This window comes from Erithacus rubecula (assembly GCF_903797595.1).
Source record: "Erithacus rubecula genome assembly, chromosome: 3".
Classification (NCBI taxonomy): domain Eukaryota; kingdom Metazoa; phylum Chordata; class Aves; order Passeriformes; family Muscicapidae; genus Erithacus; species Erithacus rubecula.
The window spans coordinates 2819042-2846832 of NC_136689.1; the positions used below are offsets into that span (position 1 = coordinate 2819042).

General features: G+C 39.9%; 1 protein-coding gene across 1 annotated transcript; it reads left to right on the plus strand.

The window, feature by feature from the left end:
• The first annotated feature begins 88 nt into the window (after positions 1-88).
• LOC306799948 (vasoactive intestinal polypeptide receptor 1-like) lies at positions 89-26823 on the plus strand. Its single transcript, XM_079301612.1, has 13 exons — positions 89-127; positions 8975-9074; positions 12263-12370; positions 13109-13218; positions 15624-15721; positions 17178-17310; positions 17707-17860; positions 19543-19603; positions 20442-20511; positions 21040-21131; positions 21686-21815; positions 22650-22691; positions 25040-26823. The coding sequence occupies exons 1-13, from the start codon at positions 92-94 to the stop codon at positions 25226-25228; spliced, it is 1323 nt and encodes a 440-aa protein (XP_079157738.1). The 5' UTR covers positions 89-91; the 3' UTR covers positions 25229-26823.
• The last annotated feature ends 968 nt before the right edge of the window (positions 26824-27791 follow it).

Below are 27791 nucleotides of genomic sequence, written 5' to 3' on the forward strand. Positions count from 1 at the left end.
GGGCAGGTGGGGGCGGGCAGAGCCTCGGCTTTTGTCATGTTCATCATTTTGGTTTTCCCATCGCAACAGGCAGAGGCAGAGGCTGCGGAGGATGCGAACTTTGCGCTGGCTGCTGCTGCTGCCGCCGGTGAGTGAGCGCGAACCGCTGGCGCGGGGGTTGCGCACATCTGGCACAGCTGGATCGTTCCGCAGCTGCCCCGCTGCTGCCGGGCTGGGGCAGAGCTGGGCAACTTTTATCCTAACAGGGAGCAGGCAGAAAGAAAGGAAAACAAGGGAAGGATTAAGAGGAAATACATAAAATGAGACAAAGGTGTTAGAGGGAAGGGAAAAAAAAATATCCCTGAGTTAGTGTGGTGAAAAAAAATAATCTCTGAGTTAATGTGTTGACCTAAGGAAAAAAATATAATCCCTGACTTAATGTGTTGACCTAGCTCCTTTCCTTAAAATTTTCCAACCTCAAGATGCTGTTGATAAATGCCTTTTCATTTCCATTTGTTAGAACTGCAGTTTGCAGAGGACAGAAGAGCATCCCTAAATCAGAATGGCTGTAGCACGGGTTTAGATGGACAGGAGGGGACAGGTTGCTGTCCCAGCTGTCCTGGGAAAAGCAGCTTTGCAGGACAAGGAGGATAACTAGAGAGGAATAGTTCCCCCTGATGGATGAGGGACATTTATCTGTCTGAGGATGTTTTCAGTGCTGGAGGTTTCTGATATCACCAAGCAGGAGCAGGAGCTGTCTGTGTGCACTGAGGGCAGAGGTGAGGCTGTGCCACTGGACTTCAGGGAGGATGGATGGGCACAGGGACACAATCCAGGCACAGGGACACAATCCAGGCACAGCCATCCCTCCCTGATCCACCACTGGCATTGCCTGGGATGTTTAACAAAAATTAGTACAAATCCAAGCAGAATAATTTCTCCTCTTTTTCCCCAGCCTCAGGGTTGAAGTTTTTGGAGCACTTCCTCTGGGTGTGATTACCAGGGACTTGTTAATTCAAACTTTACTCATTTCCCAGTGAAATGTTCAGCGTGGGCTGGGAGTCAGGCTCCTGCTGGAGCCAGGAGGGAGAGACTCACCTTCCCAGGAAAAATTCCATCTTGTCCTGAAAAAGCCAGATGGACTGGGTGCTTCTCTAGGGCCTGCTTTCTTCTGTGGGTAACTGTGAAAGCCTAAATAACAGATTGATGTTAACCTTTCATTTTGATATAGTGAGTGATGGGATGTAAATTTTCACACCTGCACAACCTCTGGATCTTGTAGTTTCCTCTGTATTTCCACAGATTTCTGTACAAGGGATAGCTTGTGGGTCCTTGCTATGCAAGTGTAGCTATTATCATGTGTAATACTGCTCCTTCATGCAAAACCAATCAGCCTAGAGGGTTAGACTGCTGCAGGTGAAGTGATTTTGGCATCTGGGCCAGCCTTTTTTACACCTAATGGAGGCACAACTCATTCCTGCAGCTGTCAGTAGAGTGGAGCTGATCTGAAGTGATGGATCGTGCACATCTGGGGCTGCCATACATCATTTTAATGTTGCAGCATATTGCAGCAGGCTGTGCCCATAATAAGAGAAATTCTACAAACTGCACGATCTACAGAGCTTTTGGCCTCAAAATATGAACATCAGCTCCATGTCTGGTGAGAGGCAGTGCTCTGAATATCAGTGGGGTTTGTGTCTCAATCTAGGTCTCTTTGCATGCTCAGCTGAAGAGTCAGGGAAGGACTGAGACCCCTGAGGAAATAATCCTTTCCTATTTCAAGGATCATGCCTGAGTAGAAAAATAATTCCTGTATGCCTTCTGCAAATAAGCCATTAATCAGATATGAAAATAAACCAGAGGGCTAATCCTGAAAACTTCCCCTGTGCTACTGGGGAAGTTGTTACCTCCTGGCAGCTCCACAGGGATGTTGAAGGATATACTTTGTTCCTTGCAGAACAGAGTCCTTGACACTAAAAAAATTACCATTCACTGGTAAGTGACAAGGAACAGAGAGCAGTGGAGGCTGAAATGCATAAAAATGACTTTTCCTGTCTTAAAGAGTTCAGAGTCTTGGGAAGCAGAGGACAAGGAGCAAAAAAGACTCTGCCTTCACTGCTGTCCCTGCTGTGCCAACCTGCTTTCCTCTCCAAACACCTACATTCCCCATTTCTGGGAAGAGTTTAGTCTGATCTAATGACTGGAGGTGAGAATGGAAACACAGGTGGGTCAGCACTGAGCTGCACATTCCCTTCAGCAGAGGATTTCTTATGGACAGATGGGTCCAAACCCTGGATGTCTAAATTTCCATGTTTAAACTGTGCTTCCTCTACCAGCCTGGTCCCTGCAGACCTTCAATTCCCTTCCATGGGGAGCTGGATGTGTGGAATAATCTGGTTTTTAGGTGTTTTTTTAGCCTGGAAGGAGTTAATGGAGTGAGACAGGCTCCTGTACAGGCAGTCACTGTCCTCAAACAGGTGTCTGAGCAAAGTAGGAGGAATCCTTCCCTGGAACTGCTTGTCTGCTTTCCCTGATCATTAAGGGAGGCTTGATGGGAGAATTTAGATTAATCATCTACAATTAACTGTCTAAAATTAGGAATCTGGTCTAAAGCTACTCATTGAGCCTCCTTCAGTATTACTGGGAAGAGAAGGAAACACTCCAAGAATACAGATCAATTAAATGAGCTTGCTGTAGGACTTTGACTTGCTGGTTTCAGGACTTTAGGATTAGATGACATCAATCTCACCTGCAGGCAAAAAAAAAAATTATACAGAAAAGGAGAATTTTCTCTTTAATTTACAGGAATACTTGAAATAGCAGAAAATGGGGATCCTCAGTTATTAGTGTTCTGTTGTTCTTCAAGCATTAGTAATAATTAAATGCTCTATCCAATTTAGCAGATAAATTAATTTTTCTCAAGGTAATACTAATTACACAGCATTCATAAACAAAATAAATTAGTATGGCTGTGCTGTCTCATCAAGAATAGCTATGAGTGAATAAATGTAATGATATACATGGATAAATATGTATAGCAAGTGCTGTTCTCTATAAGGTCATGCAGTTAAACACAGTCATATAAATACAGTCCAATCCACAGAGGAGCATTCAAGCATTGCTTCAATGTCTTGAAAACAATCCTGAAAATATGTTTCTCCAAATGACTGTGAGGCAATCAGCATCTCAGCTTCCCTTCTTCCATAGGTAATCGAGTTAGAGAGAGAAAACAAACACAGCAAATATCCTCTAGGTAGTCATTTTCAGCCAAAAAGACTCCTGAAATAATCTATTTAACTGACTGAAGGAAAGATTGGAAATGAGGTTTTAGCTCTGGGGTTGGAAGGTTCTGGGATCAGAGTGGTGCCAGAGCCCAGGGCAGGACTCAGTGTGAGAGCTGAATTCACAGCTGGGCACTGGAGTTCTGTCTCTGCTGGGGTGACCTGGTGCTTTTCAGAGCCCACAGTGGCCAACATGGCTTGGGGATGGTGGAGAAAACCTAGATGGATGCAACTGAGCTTGTAAGAGTTGAGCTGACTTTTATTACTGCATAAGAGATCTTTATTTTTTATAGTTTCTTGTTTTCTGACAGAACACAGCACTGCACAAATGGAGTTATAAATATCCCAGAATTACTTTCAGGCCAGGGCTTGGACAGGAAGGTTTTTTCTGCAGTGACTGGGAGTGTGCTATGAGATGGACAGGAGCTCATAGGGGCCCCAGGTCCCTCCAAACACGTGTGAAAATTGGCTTCAGTGTCCTGTGCTCCCCAGTCTCAGAAATCTTTAATTAGCACTTGGCTTTTTGAGGAGTTAAGCAGATGGAAGGTTTAGATGAGAGACATTCAACAGACTGGGAAGTTTATGAAAAAGCCTCAGGTTTTCTTTGTCTGTTATTCAACCTGTCTTCATTTTTTTTTTTTTTTATGAGACTTCCTCCCTCCTAAAAGCCCTCACTGAAAAACAAAAAAAAAAAAAAAAGTGTGTATTTCAAAGCATATCCTGATTCTCCTGCCTGGTGTCTTTGACAGTCCTGGCCAACTTTCAGGACTAGCTGAACACTTCATTCCACACTTAAAAATGGGGATGCAGGAGTTGTCTTTGCTGTGCTTTTCTGTATCCTAAAACACCAGGTGGCTTTTAATCCTCCAAGGAGGGAGTCTGTGTGTGACATGAACCCCAGACAACTCTGTGTGAGGCAGAACAGGATTAATTCCAGAGCATATCTGAGATGGGATCTGAGTGAATGCAAGCTGAGGAGACAGAGGCAGAAGGACCAGTGATGAATCCTCTCAGTCAATGATTTCTGTACTTGATGCAAAACCTGTTTGTGAGGTTTTAGGATTGCAGGGCATCGGGAGCTGAAACAGATCACTGGAAAGAGCCTCCAAGTTCTTCAAGCTTTCTCATCTTGTCAATGAATTCAGCCAATTCTTCAAGCTTTGATTAATTTTCAAAAAAGACTGAGTGCTACTGCTGGCTCTTTGATCCCCTGGAATTGCTTTTTCAAAGGTGAATAATATATTCAGTGCCCAGCTTTGAAGCACTTCCCTCATTTTTAGACAGCACAGAAAATATCCCTACTTTTCCCCAAGTGTGCTAATGGGCTTCTTAATGAGTGAAGATCTGTCTTTTGTGTGACATCTAAATTATAGTTTTTCTACCTCCTCAACAGCTTAGGGGCACCATTTTTGAATGGACTCTCAGGAAAGATTGCTTTTAATTAAATTGCACTAAGTGTGACATGAGGAGGTTGCTAGAAATACTCCTCCCAGCTCTTGCTAAATTTCCTGTTGTCCAACATAAGAAATCTAAAAAAAAAGTGCCATTACTTCATTACTTTGATTTTTCTGTGCAGATTTGGGTAAATAAATAAACTATCAAGGAACAGAGGAAATAGAAAACAATGTTATACTACTCTCACTGAATAAGCCACTTCAGGTTTTGTTGCAATAACCTTACAAGAAGTGAAGAAAAAAAAAGTCTAAAAGTAAATGCAAGCCCAACATCCATCTCTTAATTACCTATGGTTGTCATAGCTAATTTTTTAGTGCTCACTGTGTTCCAGGGAAGGTTGTTTTCATGGTAAAGGACTAGAAGTCAAAAAATCCCTGTGAATTTTGACTCAAATTGGTCAATAATATTCAATTCAGTAAGAAAACCCCTTTGTGTTATGGTGCTTAGGAATGCAAAGGTCAATTCTTTGAGGACAACATTTCCTGAAATCTCTGAGTTTTATTTGGAAATTTTAGAATGAAAGCACCCCACTGTGATTTCCAGTGAGAGCCAGGCCAGGTTACTGCTGAGATAGTGGGAAATATTGATCCAAGGAATAACATTTTAAATCAGCCTCTTACACTTCTTGCAGTGGCAGGAACACTGTGCCACATTGGAAGTGTCTGCTCAGAAAACTCTGCTCTGCTTTGATCCCTAAATTTTACTTTTTTTATGGTGATCAGGAGCTACTCTTCTCCTACAAAAACCACCTTTGCAGCAGATGCCTCCCAAATTGCCATAATCTGTCCTTTCCCCAAATACAGAGCTCCTGCTTTCTAGAAAATCCCATCACCCAACTCTTGTAGGCAGATTGGAGCAAAAACTTTTCACTCAAGGCACTGTGGGACTAATAGCAGAAAATAAGCCACAGACAACAAATCACAAGTAATGCTCTGCCCACAAGGCTTTTCTTTAACTATGCAATGGTTTAATGTTTTTCTTTTTCTTAAAACCTGAGGGAAACCAATGAATTGAAGCATCATCACTGCTCCTGATTTCTTGTATATGTGTCATTTTTGTCTTTATTTGTTTTTTCCAACAGTGAGATTACTTTCAGTGAGGCTGCATGATTATAAATTAATAACACCAGCCTGGCTTTTTTGTTTTTTAGGGGGTAGCCCATGGGTTACATCTGAAATAGGGCTTAGTGTTGATTTTCAAACCCTGAAGTGTCAATGGTCTGTAATAAAGTCTGGGCTCCTGTGGTTGTAGCCCTGCCCACCCCAAATCCAGTGACCCAGAAGGAAACAAACCTGTGAGTGTCAGTGGGATGGACTGCAGGATTACCAAGGGTATCAAAGAATCCCAGAATGGGTTGGGTTGGAAGGGACCTTAAAGATCATTCTGTTCCAACCCCAACATCTTCCACTATCCCAGGTTGTTCCAATCCCCAGTATCCAGCCTGGCCTTGGACACTTCCAGGGATCCATGGGCAGTCACAGCTTCTCTGGGGACCCTTTTCCAGCACCTCCCCAACCTCTGGGCATCACTATCAGTCGATGGAGATTTCCACAAGAAATCATCAAACCTTTTTTTCTGATGATTTATCACCGTTTTCAGAGGCAGGGCTACCTGGACCTGTGTCAGCAATTCCTCTGTTGTGTGTAAAACCAAGGCAGTGCCTTGGGCAGGGCATGAGCTTCCCCAGTCACTGTAAATGAAGAACTCATCCATTTTGCCAACAACTCTGATGAGAGATGGTTCAGCAGGTGTGGATTTACCAAAGGAGAGAAGGCAGGAGATGCAGAAGCAGGAGATGTCTGCTTTGAGCAGCAGGAGTCTGGCACACTCAGCATCCCTCATTCCACCTGCATCACCTGCATGTGTCTCTCAGACTGACTTTTGGAGAAAAGATAACTCTTCTACCTCTGAATTTTTTTTCAGAACTGATTCTCTGTGTTTCCAGGTTCATTTAACCCATCACTCCTCAGTGCTTTTTTTCTAAGACATTTCAAATCTGGTGGTTTGTTTGCATTCTGGGTTATGCCTTTACCTTTCAGCAGAGTAGATGGTAGAGCATCATCTCAAATTGCCATGACTTCTAAACACCATGCCTAAGAATATTCCAAACACAAAATTATCACTGCAACAGAATCCAGGATTCCCAGAAAGTAGAGGAATGGCATTTTTCCTGTCCAGCTGAATCCACCTTTATGAACTGAAATAGTGAGAGATTTATGGAGCAATTATTTTGTTACTTCTACTCAGAGAATTCATTTGTTATGTGGGCAAGCTGCAAAGCGAAATGTCTGTTTAAATGCAAAGTGATGAGCAGGGATCCTATTAATACCTGAAAAATTTCATTTCAGAATCGAGTTACTATAGTTGAAGAGCAAAAAGTACTATTTTAAGAGTCACTCATGCTGATTTATAAAATGTATTTTGAATTACCCACTGGAGTAATATAATGCATGAAAAAGCACCATGTCTTAACTTTCTTTTCAAACAGTGCCCCTAATCCTCTTTCTATTCTAATATTAGCATAGATGAGCCATCTCTGGGGCCTCATAATTAAGACAAGTCTGTCTATGCTGCTTTAAAACCCAAATGTAGGCAAAGTTTTAAAATAAAGTTGTGCTCTAATTTTTGCCCCTCGGCAGATATTATTTCTGAGATGAAATAGTCTCCATAACTTCCAGTTATGTTTCTGTGAAGGCTAAAAGAAATCCTGGCTGCTCAGCTCACTGAGAACATTTTGAAGGCAAATAAATCATTTTTCTGAGATTTAAACAGCAATATAGAAGTGATGTTTACATCTGCACTGACTTTTCAAAGTCATTAGAGATAAAACAACCTACAGTCCTCTCAAAAATGTGCTGGAAAGACTTCAGTCCATCATTTTCCATTAAAATCCTGTTAACTGAGCCTTTGGCTTTGTCTTGAATATCATGGGTTAGAAAGAAGCAAGCAATGAAACAAAGAGAATTTCTAATCCATATAATTCTCCCTATGTCTTGAAGATCCCAAAATCCCAAAAGAGGCTTTGGTCCAGTATCCAACTCTCTGAATACAGTTCAGCTTTCTTTACTCAGTTTAATTCAGTTCTCTAAAGATGGGTGTAGAAGCATTTGAGACTTCAAATAATGCATTTGAAACTTCTACATGGGGCTGAGAAAATTAATGCAGAGTCTACACAAGAGGGCTGAGACACCTTTTAACATCCCAAACAGCACCAACCATTTCTGGGGGGCTGAGACATCCTTGAAATTCCCAAGGACTGCAAAAGATGCTGAGATAAATCAAGTGTAGACACTGACATGAAATTCCTTTCTTAGAATTTATTTGACTGTGCAGAGGAAGATATTTTGGGGCTGTACAGGATTTAAGAGCATCTTCACAGGAGTTAGGATACAGAACTGCAGGGGGCATGGAATTTTCTGGAGTGGGAGATGGAGGTCAAGCAAAACACATGGCAAAAAATGGGACTAAATATCTGTGATGAGAGAGTGAATTTAGACCCTATTCAACAACTGTTGTCTAGAAATCCATTTAACTGTTTCAATCTACCCTTATCTGGGAGATTAAAACATTCCTTAAGATTCCCAGTCAAGTATTAATTTTTTCTCATTTCTTCATCTGTTACAATGGCAGCAGCTCCTTGATCTGAGGTGTGTGCAACATCCTCAGATAACACATTCTAGAATTTTTCAATTATTCAGATTAAACTATGCCCAGGATTCAATCAATTTCTTTAATTTTAGTTGGTTTATGGAGAAGAAATATTTCTGTGGTCAGGCTGTATTTAAGTTTGGAGAATTTGATGTGAATGATCCCACAGCTGGTGAATTCATCCAGTTTTGGCCAGTTGGTAAAAATTCAAAAACTGTGAATATCATTTAAGTTTTGTGGAAAACATAGGAAAGGAAGAGGGTAAAAATGTCCAGATTGGAGAAGAGGTGCTGTGTAATCTGATTTTTATGGCACACTGAAGAATCCATATGGAATGTAAACCTAGAAATGTACACAAAATCATAGTTAGTTGCAATCACAGACTCCTGCCATCTATACATTATATTTGTGAGATGTATCCCAACTTCAGCTGGATATTTCACATTCATAGACCTCAAGATATAAACCACGAGGTACAAAATGGCTTTTCTCATTCTGATAATCACAAAAATGGTTTGTTTTGTTTTGGTTTTGTTCTGTTTGGTTTTTGAAGTGTTTTTTGTTAATTTTGTTTTTTGTTTTTTTTTTTTTGTTTTTTTTCTCTCACTGAGGTTACTGGAATCCATCCAGAATGCAAAATATTCCAGCAGGTGGTCAGAGAGGAGGCTCTCTGCTCAGAACACAATGAATCTGCCTCACCTGATCTTAAAGGTAAGGGAATGTCCCACATTGCTGAAGTGTTTGCTGTGTCCTTTATTTACATCCAAAACTCCAAAGAAACTCCCACAAAAGGTACTGAAGACCCAACTGAAGTATCATGTTGGGAATCATTCCAATCTGGTGAAAATATACTTTGGGGGGGGGGGGGGGGGGGGAAGTTAAAGAAAATCCCAAGTTCTTCAAAATATTACATTTTTACAATTTTAGACATCATTTGTTTGCTTGTAAAGATTTATTGTGGTGGTGTTCAGAAGTCTGTCCATGCTCAGATGTAAATTTTGAAAACTAAAATGGACACAAAACAGAGCCTAAATATAAAAAAATTAGAATGCTCCTGGGGTTTTGGCATTGTGGAAACATGCTTAGAAATAACTCAAGATGGAATTTCAAAATGTTCAGACTCTTTCAAAAATTCAGTCATATTTTATTCCAGTCAGCTTTGCTTAGAAAAATTTGAATCCACCTCAGCAAGATTTTTCAGTTCCATGAATTTTAAAATGTTTGTTCTCTGCAGAGGGATTGTGAGACAAAGAAAACTCATGAATTTGGTCAGGATAGAATTATTGGAACCACTTGGAAGTTTGCTTTTAGCAGCCTGGTGAAAATCAAAGTCTGACTCCAAAATATTTCCTTTGTCTTCCACATTATTCTGCAGAATTTCCAATCATTGCCATGCTTCATACTCCTTTTCTGGTTTCCATTTTTATTTTGTTGTTATTTCTCACACACACTTTAATAAAGTCCAAAACACCTCTTGGACACATTTTGTCCTTAGAACACATAGTAACCCACTGCAAAAAAATTCTGGTATAAATTAGGCATTTTCAAAAATTATTTGTTACCTGCATTACAGGATGTCATTCCAGGTATTCCTCTTCAACACAAAAATAATTACATGGTTTTAGAATCCTTTTTGTAGCAAAAGAAATAAAAATCCCTGAGAGTTCTGTTGAACTTTTTTAAAAAAGTTTTCAACCTTGTCCACTCTGAGCTTCTCAAAGCTCCCCTTTCCACTTTTTATTCTACAAATAAGGAAAGACTTTAATGAAGTTCTGTTCTTGTATTTACAGCCTTTCTCAATATAATTTGAAATTAAATATTACAGTTGGAAAAACAATTTATCCCAAATATTTTGTCTGGAGGATAAAATTATGCTAAGATAGGTAAAAGTCAATTGCTTGTGTTTCAGTTTTCAGCAACTCAGCAGGACAAGCAGAGGCATCAAGAGTTTGTAGAGTTAAACCTCAGCAGTCCTAGAGAATCTGCTGGAATCAGTCTGTGTGGCAGTTTTTAACCTGAAGTAGTTTCTCATTATTCCTGTACAGAACAGTCCAATGAATGCCACCAGCAGAACTCAGGGTGAAGTTCCTCCAGTTCTGGAGTAGATGTGTAAAACAGGTCAAATGAATTGTCTAAAATTGTCTAAAAATACCTGGATTACTGGACAAAATTTAAATGTCTATGGTGGCAGCATTCATAGATACAACTCCTACTGCAGGTGTTTTTATGGAGTCTCAGATGACTTGGACACCACCAGTCTCTTGGAAACCTTGGGATAAAAAAATTCCCTTTCACCCCTTGCACTCAGCAGTTTCTTTTATAGAAACTGTAGAAGTCACTGGAAGTAAATCTAAGATAAATAAATTCTAAGACTCAAGACATACAGTTTCTATTCCTACACAGGGTCACACAAATAAAACTTTTAACTCCACATCACCAAATAAAACAGAATTTTAGACCCAGCTGCTCAAATCTGGCAAGCCTTTCTAAGAAGGACCTGCTGAGGGTAAATGGGGGCCACTGCAGTCTGAGTGGGACTGATATTGCCTGGTTTCATTAATTTGACAATTAGCAGCCGAGTTCAGGCTGTGATCATCAGTGAGAGCCAGGTATTTGCAGGCTGTGATTCATCCTGTCCTCAGGAAGAAGGCACCAATATTTGGGATGAATCAGCTCTGGAAGCCTCTGTCTCTTTCTGTTGAGCACAAAGGAAATGTAGCTGAGATTAGCTGGCATATCTGAGACAATTCAATTTACAGCTAATGAACGAGGGCCTCTATTTTCCCTGGAAAATTTCATATACCAGGAATTTCATCCTGCTGAGGGTGATGTGAGGATAGTGCTGTGAGAGATTCTCAGGAATATCCTTTTGAAAGCCAGAGAGAAACTTTGCTCAGCTACAGGCAAATATTTCTTCCACATTTCAACTTGACAATTTTAGATTTGCCTCGTCATCCATCGCAGAGACAGCAGAAAAAAATCATGGAAGAAAATAACACCTCCCAACCCAACCCCCTGCTTTATATCCCCCTTATGACTACCTAGAGATTAGTTTTGGTTAGAGCATGATGCTTTTTTTTATTGTTTCAGGCACATTTTCATGCTGGCAGTTTTTCTGTGCTGCCCCTACGCCCACTTGCCAGCAGCTTGAAGTCTCAGTGTGATGCAGCTGTGACAAAGCTGTGATTCACTGAAACTTCTGAAAACCCTTTCTAGGGGACTCACAGCACACCCTGTGTCATCAGCCAGCATTTAGAGAACCTCATGGATTCCAGCTACTCACAGTGATGGTCATTTTTTATAATGCTGAGGTGTTCTTCTAGTTGGGGGTGAATTTAATCCCTTTGGAAATCCATTGCAAAAATGCCATTGATTGCCTAAGACTGGGACTTCAGCCCTTGTTTCCTTTAAGCCAGGTAGATTTTTAAACATGAAATAAAGAGGTTGAGGCTGAGTTTTAAATCTGATGTATTTCAGTTAGACTCTGTAATGAGGAATCTCAAGTAATGAGAAAGGAGTAATGAGAAACCTCAAGTGCTAATCATTATTCAATACTTTTATTTTGGTGGCTTTTGTTTTGACAACAGAAGAGAGCTCCAATTGATTTGACTTTTGGATTGTGTCTGCTTGAATTTCAGGTACATTCTCTCATGAGATAAGGAGGGGGAAGGTCCAGCTGGAATACCAAGTGTGAGCAAGGATGCATTCAAGGAGAAAAGGAAAACACTCCTTCATTTGCAGAGCTGCACGTCCTGCTGTGGCTCTTCTTGCATGTGAATGAATGGGAAAACCACAGACAGTCTCATTATGGAAGATCAAATGTGTGATGTTCTCTGTGATTTTCTTTATTTAAAGGCACTTTTTATTGTTTGGTTTTTTGGTTTTTTTTTTATTTACAGGATGTGCCAGAGATTGGGATGGTTTAACCTGCTGGCCCAGAGCCACTTTTGGGGAAGTGGTTAAAATTCCCTGCCCACGATTTTTTGAAGAATTCACCAGTACCCACGGCAAGATTTTTTTCCTTTTCTTTTATCCCTATTTTGTTACTTTTCTTATTTTAAATGAATTCTAGTAGTTGAGGATTCTTTCATATTTTCCTGATTTACAGTGCTCATATGTCAGTCAGCACTCATTAATTATCCAGATACACATCTTGGCTTGGGGTCAATATTGACTCTCTTGTTTTGTGTTGTGCTCTACTGAATTGTTTGATCCCTTTGGTGATGTAAATACCATGGCCAAGTGCACCATGCTGCTAAATTTATAAAGGAATGTGTCATAGAATCACTGATTTATTAAACTGTATCTTAATTAATATTAGAAAGAACCTCCTGAGGTCATCCAGTCCAATCCTCCAGTCTGAGCAGTACCAAGATCAAAATTTGTATGGAGCTTCCAGTCTGGAAAATGTGGCTCAGGGCTTTGCCCAAAATCCCCAAATATGTTGTAAATGTATAATTTGATTTCCTCTGTGGAAGGAATGAATTTGCAGAGTTGATTTCCCAGATGAAATGCACAAGTCCCACTGCATCTTGAAATGACTGGGAACACGTCCCTCAGTTTTTAAAGGATAGAAATATAGAATATTATCATTCTTATAGCTAAACTTGCTGAACGTGACTAAACCTCTTAAGTCCCTAACTTAGGAATCAAAGGGGTAATAAGAAATTGTTGCTACACATCAAAACTTACAGAACAACAGCACCAGCACCCCAAATTAATTTTCTGCTGTTTTCCCATTGCAGGTTTCCTTCAGAGGAACTGTACACAGGAGGAATATTGGTCAGAGCCATTCCCACCCTACACCATTGCCTGTGGCTTTGATGAAGGTTCCAGCAAAGGACCTGAGGATCAGGTGGGGTTTGGTTTTCTCCTCCTCAACATCCCCAGATCACCTCTCCTGAGGATGCTCCCCACACCTGAGTCCTGCCAGGAGCCAGTAATTGCCCATCTTCAGTGCTAAACTCAAAACTTTTAGGTATATTTAGAACTTGTTTAATAAATTAGCAGATTAACACAAAGCAAGTGAGCAGCAGTCAGCTCTTTCCTCTTCACCCAAATGTCTCCTCTTGGTGTTAAACTCATGTTTAGTTCACCTGTCCAAGTTACCCAAGTCTTTGGTTCTCTGACAGAGGTGATGTAAATCCTCATCATGCACCTCTCTCCCAGGGAAGTTCTCCCCACCAGTTCTCAGGGATTTTTTCAGGGAAAATTCATTTGGATCCCTCCTATTTGTGTTGTCTTCCAGATTTTCTTTGAGTCACAGAAAAATATTTCTTAACTTTATAGCCTGGTTCTCAGCACACATCCTTAGGAGGGAACACTTGGATGCCACTGAGTATTTCCACATTTTATCTCAGGTATTCAGTGGAGCAGGAAGTGAATATTTTTCCTCTCTGAAAATCATCATTCATGCTCAATTAAGCTTCAGAATTTCTTTCATATCCACATCTTGATATGATTTAAATTTCCACATTTCTCCTCATTCTATTGGAGTTCATATCTGGAGCTCAATGACCTTCTATAAATAAGAATATTTATACTTTGGGAAAAGACAAATGCTTTAAAAGCTTAAATAAATGCTTGAAAAACTTAATAAAATTTTTAAAGCCTTCCAAAAAGATGCTGGAAATGATCTGAGCAGTTCAGAAGGGATGTAAGATGCAAAAAAGGATTCTGGAGCACAGTTCTCCAGCCCCCATGGGGCTCTCCCACTGGGCTAAACTCACTCTCCAGGTGGTTTTCTCCAAGCTGCCCTGGATTATACTAAACCAGGCATAATTTCTGTCTGGTCTAGACTAAAATCAAGCAAGGAGCTATGTTTGTACTTCAACATGATAGCAGATTTCTGCACAGAGCTGCTGTCTGTGCTCTGGCTATGTTCAGCTTGTTATTCCAGTCAAATCCACAAGGTTCGACTACAAAAGGGAGATAAAATCAGCAATCTCTGCTGCACTGCACACAGGGAAGTGACTAAAAATCCCAATTATATCCTGAGAGAACCACTTGCTTTGTATTTTGTATGTGCAGTGAGCACTTATGATGTCTTTTTTATTTAGTGTGGTTTTTCCATCTCCTCTACAAAACCAGGCAAAATGAATTGAAACACTTCATTATTCAGTCAAATAACCTCTTTCCTAATTTTCATCTGTGTTTTGAAAATACTGTATAAAAGATCAGGAGTATTTCAGAAACACCAGAATGATTCCTATCATGTCAGGGTTACAAGATCTCTTTATGGATCTACTTAAATTTGCTATTTTTTTTTTTTTTTTTGCCTCAACCTAGAATTACAGCCTTTTGGATAAACAGATTCAGGATCAAATAGAGAACAAAGTGTCCACTGGGTTTATCAGGAGGAAATTTGCCTGGGTTCAGAGAATTTAGTATCTTGGGATTTTAAATAATTAGCTGACCTTGTAGTGAATCAGAATAAAATCTGCATAATTAAAGATGAGTAAACAAGCTTTATTCTTCTCAGGACAGAGGATTAGGATTTCTTGAATTGAAAACAAGTGAATTATAAAGAATTTACAGTGATAATATATATATATAACTATATACAACTCTTTGTCCAGAATTAAGAACTGTGAGGTGATTTCCTTGGCTTTATCTTACCTCCACAAGCTGATGTAATCCTTTATCAATGTTTCAGTTTCCTCACCTGCAAATTGAGAGGTTTATTTCTCTTTCAGCTATAGCTGTTTATGAAAATCAATACTTATTGAATTTGGCCCGGGTCTAAAGTAAGAGATTCACAAATCTCCCATCAGAATGTTGCAGTGCTCCAGAGATTTTATGTACTGCCATGAGAAAAGGTGATTACATATCACAGTTAATGTTTTCCTGTTGAACATGCTCAGAGGGGTCAGATGAGCCTGTGGGCTGTGGAATTTCTGTGTAGGTTAAGTAGGACTCAAAGGAAAACTTCTGTTAGTGGTGGAGGGAAAATTCTGAAGCAGATCTCCAGTATGAAAAACAGAACAGAGATTGTGGGACTGACCAGTGAGGGAAATGTGTCCCAGTGGAATCAGCACCCCAGGATGAATCCAGCACACCCACCTGCATTGGGTGTGTCCCTTTCCCCACAGAAATCCAATTATTCTGCATTGGGTGTGTCCCTTTCCCCACAGAATTCCTATTATCCTGCACTGGGTGTGTCCCTTTCCCCACAGAAATCCTATTATCCTGCATTGGGTGTGTCTTTTTTCCCCCACAGAAATCCTATTATCCTGCATTGGGTGTCTCTTTTCCCCACAGAAATCCTATTATTCTGCATTTTGGCGAGTCTACACCGCTGGCTATGCAGCATCTGTGACTTCCCTCATTACAGCTCTAATTGTCTTTGCTGCCTTCAGGTAAATATAAATGTGCTTCTCCTCAGGATGCCCTAAGACAATTTCTCTCAGATGCTCTGTGGTTTTGTTTTGTGGGATTTTTTTATGGTTGTTTTCTAATCATTTTAAGACAAAACACCTTTGATGGTGATGGGTCCTTCTCTACCCATGTTGTGGTGTTTCCCTGCAGATGTTGAAACAATCAAGCTGGCCAGTCTCTCTTAATCTCCTTAATGACACCAGAGAGTGGAAATGCCCAAAATTTAGATAATTTTTAACATTTTTTGATCATTCCTACATTACATGGCAGGACAGACTGCAGAAGCAGTGTCCCATGCCCCAGAACCAATTTCCTAAATTGTCCATTCCCTCTGTGAAAGGCTATTGCTTCCATAACTGAGAGCTATAAAAAGGGATTTAATGAAATTTAAATGCTTCATTTGCTGATGTTGGTCCTGAGGAAGTGGATTTGGGGTTTGATTGGGGCAGAGCTCAGAGCAGTTCCTAACTGGAGAGGGTTGGCAGTCCCAAAGATCATGGTCCTTACAGAGGGACCCAGGAGCAGGAGGCTGATGTGGGACATTCCTTCAGATCAAGGTAAAATGTGCCCAGGACAGTCTAGTAAAAGGGAATCATGGAAATATTGGGCTGGAAAAGATGTTTAACATCAAGTCCAGACATTAATCCAGACCTTGATTGATGCCAAGTCCATCACTAAACCAGAGCCCAAGCACCACAGCTTTTAAATATGTTTTAAATATGTTTTAAATATAGAGATGGGGACTCAACCACTGCCCTGCTAACCCTTTCCATAAAGATTTTTTCCCTAATATCCACTGTAAACCTCCTGTGGCACAATTTGGGGCCTTTCCCTCTTGTCCTGTCCTTGTCACCTGGGGAAGAGCCCAGCTCCATCTGTCTGTCCCCTCCTCTCAGGAGTTGTGGAGAGTGAGAAAATCCCTCCTGAGCCTCTTTTCTCCAGGCTGAGCCCCTTTCCCAGCTCCTTCAGCTGCTCCTCACCAGATTAATGCAGTTTAGGATAACTGCTTTGGCAGCCATTCCATAACATGTGACTGACACCAACTCACTCCTTTCATTGACCCAAAAGGAGCTGAAAAGCCTGATGCAAGTCTATTCAATATATATATATATATATATATATATATATATATATATATATATATATATATATTTAAAACAATCAAGAGGTATTATCATAATCCAGCCCTAGAGTCCCACAGTTACTCTCTGCTTCTGGCATCTCCTTTAAGGGTGTGGTGATCCAAGGAAAATTATCTTGGAATTTTTTTAGCTGGAAAACGTAACAACTTCTCTACTCCCCCTGTTTGCTGCCTCTCAAACAGTGACAGATCATTTATTGCAAGGTGTCCACACTCTCACATGTTTTTATTTGACTTTAGATGACACCATGAAAAACTTCTCTCGAAGAATAATTTTTATTTTCTTTCCATGCCAGGAAATTCCACTGCACACGGAATTACATCCACATGCACCTGTTTGTCTCCTTCATCCTGAGAGCAGTTGCTGTTTTCACCAAGGATGCTGTTCTGTTTGCAGATGAAACCATGGACCACTGCCTCATGTCCACGGTACTGAACCTCCCCTTTCTCTCACCTTTGAGTCAACATTTCATTCTTTATCTCAAGGCAACAGGGAGATCTTTTCTCCTATTGCTAAAACTGAAATATTACACAATCAATACCATGCAAACCTAAAGACCAAGTGCTGCACTCAGCTTTGATATTTAGGTCTATTGACTTCAATAAAGCTCTAACAATTTCTACCAGTAAAGAATTTAATCTGTGTGAAAAAAAGAAATCCCTTTCAAAAATCTAAAATAAATTTAAATTACAAAACCCCAAACCAACAGAAATTTTATTATTTCTTGATTCTTCTGTAACAACATTGAATTTTTCCTACATTTCTATAGAAACCAGCCATAATGAGAGTAGACCTGAAAGGTTTTTCTTCCTCTGCACTTCCAGGTTGCCTGTAAAGCTGCTGTAGCCTTCTTCCAATTCAGTATTTTGGCCAATTTCTTCTGGCTCCTCATTGAAGGGATCTACCTGCAAACCCTGCTGCTGCTGACCTTTGTTTCCAACAAGAAGTTTGTGTGGTGGTTCATATTTACTGGCTGGGGTTAGTACTCCCTTCCTCCTCATGCTGTTCTGTATTTCTGGTTGCTTGCAGAACTGGATAAAATCTGTGTTTTGAGGTAAAAGGAGCCTGTCCAAAGTGGCACTTTTAAGAGGGAAGTTGCTCATTTCATTCATCCAGTGCTGCTACATCAAAGCCACATCATTATATTGCCTTTTATATCTTAGTTATTTACAGTTTGTGGTGAATAATCCAGGTCTCAAGAGGATGAGTGATATGGCTGGATAATATCTCAGAAATATGTTTAATTCCTCCAGTGACTGAAGAAGTTTGGGTGACTAAGTTGCCTCTTGTTTTTAGCAAGCAGAATTTGACAGACTGATCTTAAATCATTTGAGTCAGGTCTAGGAATCAAAAAATTATATTTTTAATTTATTTTCAGAGGTCTCTTGACTCTGAGGTTATACAGCAATTGAAATTATCTCTGATATTCAGAATGGGAATGCGAAATAAATTTCTTTCACTGCTCAGAATTGTTTATTGGGACTCTCAAAAATTCCCATGTCTCACCTTGGCTGGTGTAAAATGCAGGCAGCCAAACTGAGTAGTTCCAATGACATTTTTTGACTTAGAACTGAAATCATGATTATCCTGAATAAATATTAATGTATCCTTCACCTTCAGATTTTTCAACTTTATTTAATGTAATTAAATTTTTTTTGGAGCTATTCCAAATAGCATTGTCTGAAAGTAGACCCTCAGCCCTTGATTAATCATGGCAAACTTGAGATAAGAAAGCAAACAACTCAATTAATAATGTGGTAATCCTCATCTCCTTCTGCAATCAATGGAAATTAAGAGAAACCTCAGAGGTAACTCACATCTTAGGTAATGTGGAGAGAAATATTTATTTTCATTAATTAAAATGTCAACTTGAACTTGACACAGTCCCAGCTTAAAGGACTTGAGCAAAGGGCTGCAATTTGGAAGGACAAATTCTGGGCCCTTCCAACAGATCTCAAATTATACTTAGAAATAAATTACCTACATTTCAATAGAATAATCAGTGAAAATGTCACCTGCTTCACATCAGAGTCCCTGTTGTGGTAGCTTGGAAAGTCACTTAGTCTTTGGAAATTCAATTCCACAGAAGGAGAGCAAAAGCAATTGTTGCTTTATAGACCTTCTTTAAAAAACTCAGTCCAAAATGTAGAATGACAGAAGGATAAGCAGTGATACAGTGAGGCTAGAAATCACTGAATCCTGGATTCAATTAAATTTTCATGGAATTCTTATCAACAGATTGGTCTAGAGTGATTAGTAGAGGCTCTTTGGGACAAAAATGTGAACTCTTCCAGCTGCTTTGGGAATATTTGTTGGCCACAATTTACATGATAAGAGCCCCAACTAAATAAATGATTACTCCAGCTTTAGAAGTGCTTATAACTCTTATCCAAACCTTCAAGTAGTTCTTTACATTTATTTCTGAAAATGTGGTTTCACAGCATCCCCTATTCTCCTTTGTCATGATTTCATTCTCCTGCCCTTTTATTTCTTTATTTTTTCCTTTCCTTGAACTGCAAATTAAATTCTTTCATAAAGATTGGAAATTTGTGACCCATGATTTGACCTTTAATCCAACCTGATGCACTATTGGAAGGCAGATTCCATGGGATATTCCATTTTATTCAAACCAATTATTGTATTCCTGTTGATTTGCCCAGGAGCTCCCACTGCTGTGATGTTTGCTTGGGTCCTCACACGAATCCACCAGCAGAACACTGGGTAAGTCAGAGCTGGGATAAGGAACACAAGGGCATCATTTTTTTTTATGGTTCTGTTTTTCTGGTGGGCAAAAAAAAATATCTGTACAGAAAAAGGTAAAGGGAAAAACTCTCATGATTCAAAGTTGCACCTTTAATTTGTACAGCTTGTACATAAGTGAGAAAATATTTTAAGTCTTGTGATTTTTATGTCTATACATGGAGTAACAAACCCTGGAAATATCATATTAACCTGTGAAATTTCATTTAAGTTCCTTAATGCCCAAATAAGTGAATTTCCAGAAAGTTGCTGCTTCTGTATAAAGTGAACCAGAAATTACCAACCCTAATCTCTTCAAATAAGAGCTCCCTAAACTGCCAACTTGTCTTAAGTAGTTTCTTCTTTTGTTTCCATTCAATTATTTTATTTTTGTCTGTATCTTTTAACATGAGCTACAGATAGAAATATTGTTTACTCTAAACAATCCTGAAAGTTTTCAGATCATTTCACATCAGCTGCAAAAGATATTATTTTATACCAACCTGCTCAGAACTTGGGAGAGTTGAATAAGAAGTTGAGTTGAGAGTGGTAGGAAGAGCAGGAAAGAAACTTAAACATATAAATGTGGTTTGGTTTTTTTGGATTTTTTTTTTTTAACTTTGCTTTGGTTCTTCAGTCTGTGATGTTTGCTGATTAAATTTTCTTTAGATTACACTACACAGAAACCAGGGACATTTAGCCAGTGATTTAAGACTTAGTGTCCACCACTTTCCTTTCCTGTGGCAGAAATGCTTTTGTGTATTGTGGGAAGTTCCCATAGGACAAATTAAAAAAATAAAGAGTTTGTTTGTTGTTCCAGATGTTGGGATGATGATGAAAATGGAGTGGTGTTATGGATCATCAAAGGTCCCATCCTGCTGACTGTATTAGTGAGTATTTTCATTTTCCCCAAGTTTCTGCATACAGATAATTTTATTTAGTGTGCTTTTACATGAGTTCTTATGATTGTAACTTAAGGAAAAAAAAAAATTCCCTTATCCATGAATTTATACCACCTGAATTTCAGGAGGGAGCAATCTGTTTTGTAAGGTCTGTTTCTGGTTTAATCCCTGTCATAAACAATGTTAAGAACAGGGGGGACTTTTTTTGACAATTGAAAATCTAAATTTAAAATTTAAATTTAAAGTTCTGACCAGAAATACAAGGCATTAATATCAGACATAAAATTATATTAAGATATGGAGGTCTACATTAATTCTACAAAACTTTCATCATATTTTATATGCAACTATATATTGGATATATAGATAATTATTGTTTCTAAAGGTATTGATCTGAGCTGAGAAGAGATGAGCATTGGTTTATAGCAGTGCAATTCCTAAAAGTGGGGATTTTTAGCTTTTTGTACCAACTAATTTGTTTGTTGTACATTTATAGATTTTGTTTTGTCTTTACAGATTAACTTTATTATATTCATTAATGTGATCAGGATTCTAGTCCATAAATTGAAATCCCAAGAGGGAGGAGGGAAACATTCAAGCCACTTTGTGTAAGTGTTTCTGGGTCTCTTGGGGCTGACCTGCTCTAACCACTGTAAGAAATTTCTGTGAGTAGGAGAACAGAATGTTCTACTCCTTTTCTAAAATAAAGAGAAGAAATGACAATGTGAACTTTCTTTTTCATCCCAAATACCACATCACATTCTTATTTTGGGGCAAAAAGTGTGGGGTGCTTATGTTGGGACAAAGAGAAAAGTTGAAATATAAAATATGAAACTTCAAAAGTTTGAAAGTGTAAACATTAAATGTCAGGTGATGAATCCATCTCATCCCCAGCCCTTTCCACACAAATGGCCACATAGAGAAAAATGCAGATCATTTCCTCTGAATTCTTTGCAGTAAGAGGATACAATAACCAAGCCTAGCCCTGGCTGTTCACAAACCCCTTCACATCACTGGAGATCCCATCAGTGCATGAAATCTCTGGATTCACTTGCCTCCATTTGGAGCTGTTCTCTGAATTTCAAAATGCTCCAACATATAATTGCTGTCACTCATTCCCTGTCTCTAACAGTGCATTGTTCTTGAATTCTTGCTTTTCCAGGAGACTTGCAAAATCCACGTTGCTTCTGATCCCCCTCTTTGGGGTGCACTACATTGTATTTGCATTTTTCCCAGAGAGCACTGGCCTGGAAGCTAGGCTTTATATTGAGCTGGGCCTGGGCTCCTTCCAGGTAAGATGGACAAAATGTTTAACAGCCCTGATGTTTGGCCTCTAACACCACATTTCAGGCTGGCTATTAGAGCAGGAGTTATTAATGCATCCAAATTCAGTGCACACATCCCATCTCACTCCTCAAGCTCCTCTGTTGCTTGCTCCCTTATTATTTGTAATCTCTGGGTCAGACTTTATGTGAATAACCACCAAATAAATAAAATATCTATGTTTATGGAATAACAATGACAGAATTCCATGAAAAGCAGTGTGTGGATTAAGGTGAACTGATTGAAAATTATTTCACATGTAAAAAGGATAAGAGGGTTGGTAAATATGAGTACATAACCACTTACTCTGCCCTTACCCTTTAGGAGTAGTATCACATTAATAGCTCATTGTTTATTTTGCTGTTCCACTACTCAGAACAACAGCATGGGTTTGAGAGGGTCAGGGCCTGTGTTTGGTACATTTTGGACTGAACAGCTGAGATCATTGCCCTTCCCCTCTCCCCCTGTACCTCACCACAAATTGTCCACGTTGATCTGTGATGCAAATGATTCATCTTCCATGCTTGCCTTATCTGAGGGAGAATTTGTCTGTGGGATGCAGTAAACAGCAAGTTAATCCTTGTTGTCTCTGTACAAAGGCAGTAATAAACATAAAATGTCACCAGTCCATTGAGGAATTGAATTCTATTATGAAAACTCAAAAAATAGTGCATTCCAAAGGCAAATAGTAGAAAATGTGCATTCTTTGTTGTGTTACACAAACTGTGAATGAAACCTGATGTCTGTTACTGATTCTAGATTTTAAATCCATGTTTTTTCTCTCCCTACCATCCCTGTCTCAGGGTTTTGTTGTTGCTCTCCTATATTGCTTCTCAAATGCAGAGGTGAGTAGCAAGTACATGAGATTATCAAAACCTTTAAAACTCACAGTCTCCTCTCATTTTTTAATTTCTTTTCCTATTTTCAGAACTGATCTGTCTTTGATCTGCTCCTGAAACCATGACATCTTCATATCTTTTTCGTCCCTTGGTAGCTTTGTTGACTTTATTTGTATTCATACAGTTCTGACAGGAGGACACAAAATAAACTTTGAAGCAATGACCCTTTAAAAATGATTGCTGAGTTTTCTGTCAGGGGATTTCTCTCCTGATTTATGTTTGATAGCTATCATGATGATGGCTCAATGGAAAGCTTGTGGAGCTCTTCATTTTCTCTAGGTTTGTTTTCTCCTGGTGACTTTCTTCATTTCCCCCTTCTTTTTCTTTTTCTCTTTCCCCTTTCCTTTTTATTTTTTTCCTTTCCTCTTTTTTTTTCCCCCTTACTTTTTCTCCTTTCCTGTTTCCCTTTCTCCTTTCTCCTCTTTCTTCTTCCCCTTTCCCTTTCTCCTTTCCCTTTCCCCTTTCCCCTTTCCCTTTCCCCTTTCCCTTTCCCTTTCCCTTTCCCTTTCCCTTTCCCTTTCCCTTTCCCTTTCCCTTTCCCTTTCCCTTTCCCTTTCCCTTTCCCTTTCCCTTTCCCTTTCCCTTTCCCTTCTCATTCTCTTTTCCTTTTCCCCTTTCCAGGTCTGCTCATGCAATCAGAATTTTGTTCAAACACTTTTTTTTCCTAGTTTTATAACACTAGTAGAATTTGGGTAAACTCCCTGTAGTAGAATGTAGTGAACCTATTATTTATAAACCTAACTAAATTTGCTGGCACTTTCCCCCAAAAGAGCAGAACAAATCAAAACTGATGAGAAAATGTAAGGTGGTATCTCATTCTCAGAAAAATGAGTGGGTTAATTGAGAATGACACACAAATAGTGCCTCAGTCTCTGCAGTGGCCTAAACTTGGACAATTCTCATAGAACATGGAATTATTAATGTTGGAAGAGCCCTCCAAGGTCACCAAGTCCAATCTGTGCCTGATCCCCACCTGGTCCCCAGCCCAGAGCTCTCAGTGCCACCTCCAGCCCTGCCTTGGACACTTCCAGGGATGGGAATTCCAAACCTCCCTGGGCAGCCTGAGCACCCTTTCCATGGGGAAATTCCTGCTGGTGTCCAACCTGAGCCTCCCCTGGAACAACCTGAGGCTGTTCCCTCTCCTCCTGTCCCTGTTCCCTGGAGCAGAGCCCAACCCCTCCAGCTGTCCCCTCCTGTCAGGGAGTTGTGCTCAGAAAAAGAGGCAGAAGGTTTCCCCTGAGCTCCTTTACTCCAGCTGAGCCCCCCAGATCCTTCAGCTCCTCCTCCTCTTAAACATAATTTACTCTCCAGACCCTTCACCATCTCCATTTCCTTTCTCAATACACACTCCAGCACCCCACAGGAATGGCTAAATGGACATGCAATTATCCATCCTATCCATGGATCAATAATTCCTAAAATAAGTTTGTTACTTAGGAAAACAATTTATAATGGCCATTCTGAGAGAGTGCCTTCAAGACTTAGCTGTGAATACAGAAGGCTCTACTTCCAACCTGCTTTCTGTATCTCAAATTCCCTGCCAGCATCCTTTTAATTGCTCCAACAGCCTTTTAATAGTCTGCATATTGTACCCCAAACACAGAAATCCAGTAGGTGTTAAAAACAGGACAGGCAGAGCCTGATCTCTGCCCCAAGATGAAGCTGGGCTGGCTTTTGTCCATATTTCTTGGGGATAACTGCTCCTGGAGCAGCTTGGCCACTCATTACCACTTGGCAGTGCATCTGCTGTGCCTCCCTGCAATCCTATAAACTAATTATTGTTTTCTCTGTGTGTGTGTTCGTGCAGTTTTGAGTATCTGTGACAATGTGAGAGACTGTGCTGCTGCCAGGAAAGGTGTTATGAGTATGGATGAAACTCAGGGGTGCTGGAGGACTTTGAGTTTGCTGGGATAGAGCTGGAGTACTGGATTGGAGGAAGAAATCTTTATTTTAGTTTTTGACTCCTGAAGGACCCAGAGATGAAGTTGTACTCAGGGATTGTCTGTATGGCTAACAATGAAAATTGAGGCAGAATAAGGGCCACCAAAATGATAAATATTTCCAGTGATTTGTCCTGATGTCCAAATGTACTTCTGCATGCAATCCTCTGAATTTTTTGAAATTAAATGTATTTCTTTTCAGAAGGAATAAGGACAGAGCTCAAGTTATTCTAAAAATGTGTTAAGGCTTAATCCTGATTTACCTGGGCTAAGTACTCAGGCAAACTTTTGGGCGTATTTTACCTCCAGTGTTCATTAAATCTTAATTTCCTCTCTGTTTGAAACTTCCTGTAGGTTCAAACTGAGCTGAAGAAACAACTGTGCAAGTGGCAGCACCAGGAATACCTGACCTTCACCCACAGACACGGGGCTCTGTCCAGGGAAACCAGCCCAGTCAACTATGTCACTCAGCTGTCCCTGCTGGACAAGATCAGCCCCAAAAGGAGAACCTCTGTGCTCCAGGATGGTGTCACCACTGTCTGAGGGGCTCCAGCAGGACCTGCTGCTGTCACACTGCCATGTCCCAGCCAAGAGCTGGATCCTTTGTGGCTTTCCACAGTGTCAGGAGCCTTCTGTAAATTCCTTGTCCTGAGCAGGAGCTGCTGCTTTGCTCACCTGGTACAGATGTGTGTCACAACCCTGCTTCTCTCCCTCCTGAAGCATAAAACACCCTTGTTTTGTTGTGAAAAGCCAGATTTTGAGTTAAAGTGAACCAACAAGTTAACAAATAAAAAAACCCCTACATTAAATCCTCCCAGGCCTTGAGTGTTTGCCATATCTTTGTTGGCATTTCCCAAAATTTTCAGGACCACGATTCCTAACCATCATTTGAAAGGGTTATTTGCAGGCCAAGCTTTGCCATAATGATTTCTGAATGTTTTACTGATTGGTTTGAGATGTCTTGTGACAATCCAATTGAAATTAAGCAGAGAAACCTGACAAGCACTTACTTACAGAACAGTAATCTGCTTTAAAAGGAAACTCAAACTGTCTTAAATGTCACAAAACACCTGCTTGTTTGTTTTTTTGTTTTTTTTTTTTCTTCTAAGCCTGCTGAACAGAGAGTAAATTAGGCCAGAGGACCCCAAACCCCTTCTTGTCCAAAGATGATAAAATAAATAATAAATAAATGAATAAATCAGAGCAAACCCAATGCCAGGTGCCAGCTGGGCTACCTTGTGCTCAGAGTCACTTACAGACCTAATTTTAATGCTCAGATGTATTTTTTTTTTTTTGTGGGACAGATGTTCAAAACCTTGAAGATCAATCAGTGGAACACCCAATTGAAGTGTATTTTTGTATTTTTGTGTTTTTCAAGTCCCACCCAGCGTTTCTCAGCTCATTATCACCAGTGAAGTTTCAGGGATCAAACTGTGAGAGCTGGTGAAGCCAGAGCTGTTCTTGAACCATTCTTTGGGTGACTTTCCTCTTTCTTCAGGACTGAGCTGGATTCCACCTCAGCCTCTCCAGAAGCAAAGAAAAGGCACAGGAGGGACAGAAATGGATCAAGTTCTTCTGGGCATTCCCAGGACAACTTGGAGACCACAGCCACTCACTCACTCTGAGTTCCAGCATCAATTCAGCTTAAAAAACCACAGTATTCCAGTCCCTCAGTTTGCTCTGCTCTTGGTTAATTATTTTGGCCAGCAGATATTTGATTCCTGCCAATCTCTTTGCTGATTTTAGGTGCTTCATCTCTAGTTCTGTTTGAGCAGAGATGAATTGTTCAGGTTTCTATAAATATGATTCAAATGAGTTCTTTATTAATTAGGCATTTAACCCATCTGTCACAATGCCATATGTTTGTTGTAAGGAGCAATTTTGTCTGTTCATTCTTATCAGCTTTATTTGTAAAAGTAACCTCTGTTCCTGTGTTTTGTTGCAGAGCACAGCAGTGAGAATTTGTAAACAAAATGTATGATGTACATCTCTAAAATTTAAGTGGCAATAACAGCTGTTGTGAGTTTGTACATTTAGTTTATGTCAGTTTGGATACTTCATTTGAGTTTGTACATTTAACTTGTGTCAGTTTGGATATTTCATCTGAGGCTTTATAAAATAAAAGGTTAATAATCCTGGGGAGTGCTACAATTCCTTGGACAAATGTTTGATTTGGGCTGTGAAAATAACCCTGGTCCCTTTTTGGTGGCACACCTGAGTTTGTGTGGGTGTGTTCAGGAGTCAGGAACGCTTCAGGCTGGGATGTTTCACTTCTCAGAAGGGCTGGGATGGCAGCAAAAAAGTGTCTCAAGCCGTGTTTAGCTGTGCTGAGTGTTCTGTGTGGAGCCACTGCCACCTCCTGGAGCTGGATGTGTGCAGAAAGCCAGGCAGGGCTCCCAAACCCCTCCTGAGTTTAAACCACTCCCAAAGGGCAGCTGCAAGGGATCAATAATTCCATCAGCTGCTTCCTCCTCCTCTAATCCCCTGATGTCTCTTGCAGAGTGTAACTCCCCAAGAATTATTTTAAAATCCCTTTGCAAACTACGTGACACCCTGAAAAGATCAAAACCTGCTTTTTATGGTGTTGCAGCAAAGACAGTTTGTTAAGGTAACTGAAATTTCTAACTGAGAGTAGATTTCTATCTATGATCATGTCAGCATGTTTTTTTAAGAATGTTTGATTGATTTGGTTCCAAATTAAAAGAAATCCTTCCAGCAGACAGCTTTAACTGTTTTGCACATTGAGAGCTTCCCTGGGGCTGCCCAATGCACCCAGAGCATGAATTATTTGAGTATTTGTGGAGGATTTGTTCAATTGCAGAAAACACAGGTGAATTCAAGGTAATTGATCCTTGGTGTGTTGGCAGACCTACTAAATGAAATTTTCCTCATTGAAATCAGGTTTCTGGGATTTGAAGCAAATGTGCTCTAGTGTGGTATTTTGTCTTTGGAATGCTGGATATTTACATAGAGTTTGGAGTGGCTGAAATACCTTTGGAGATGCCTTTTCTTTCCCTGAAAAAAAAAAATAAAAAATCAATCACTTAGGCTACATGAAACATTCAAAATTTAGAGTTTTTTCCCAGATTCCCTGTTCCACATTTGC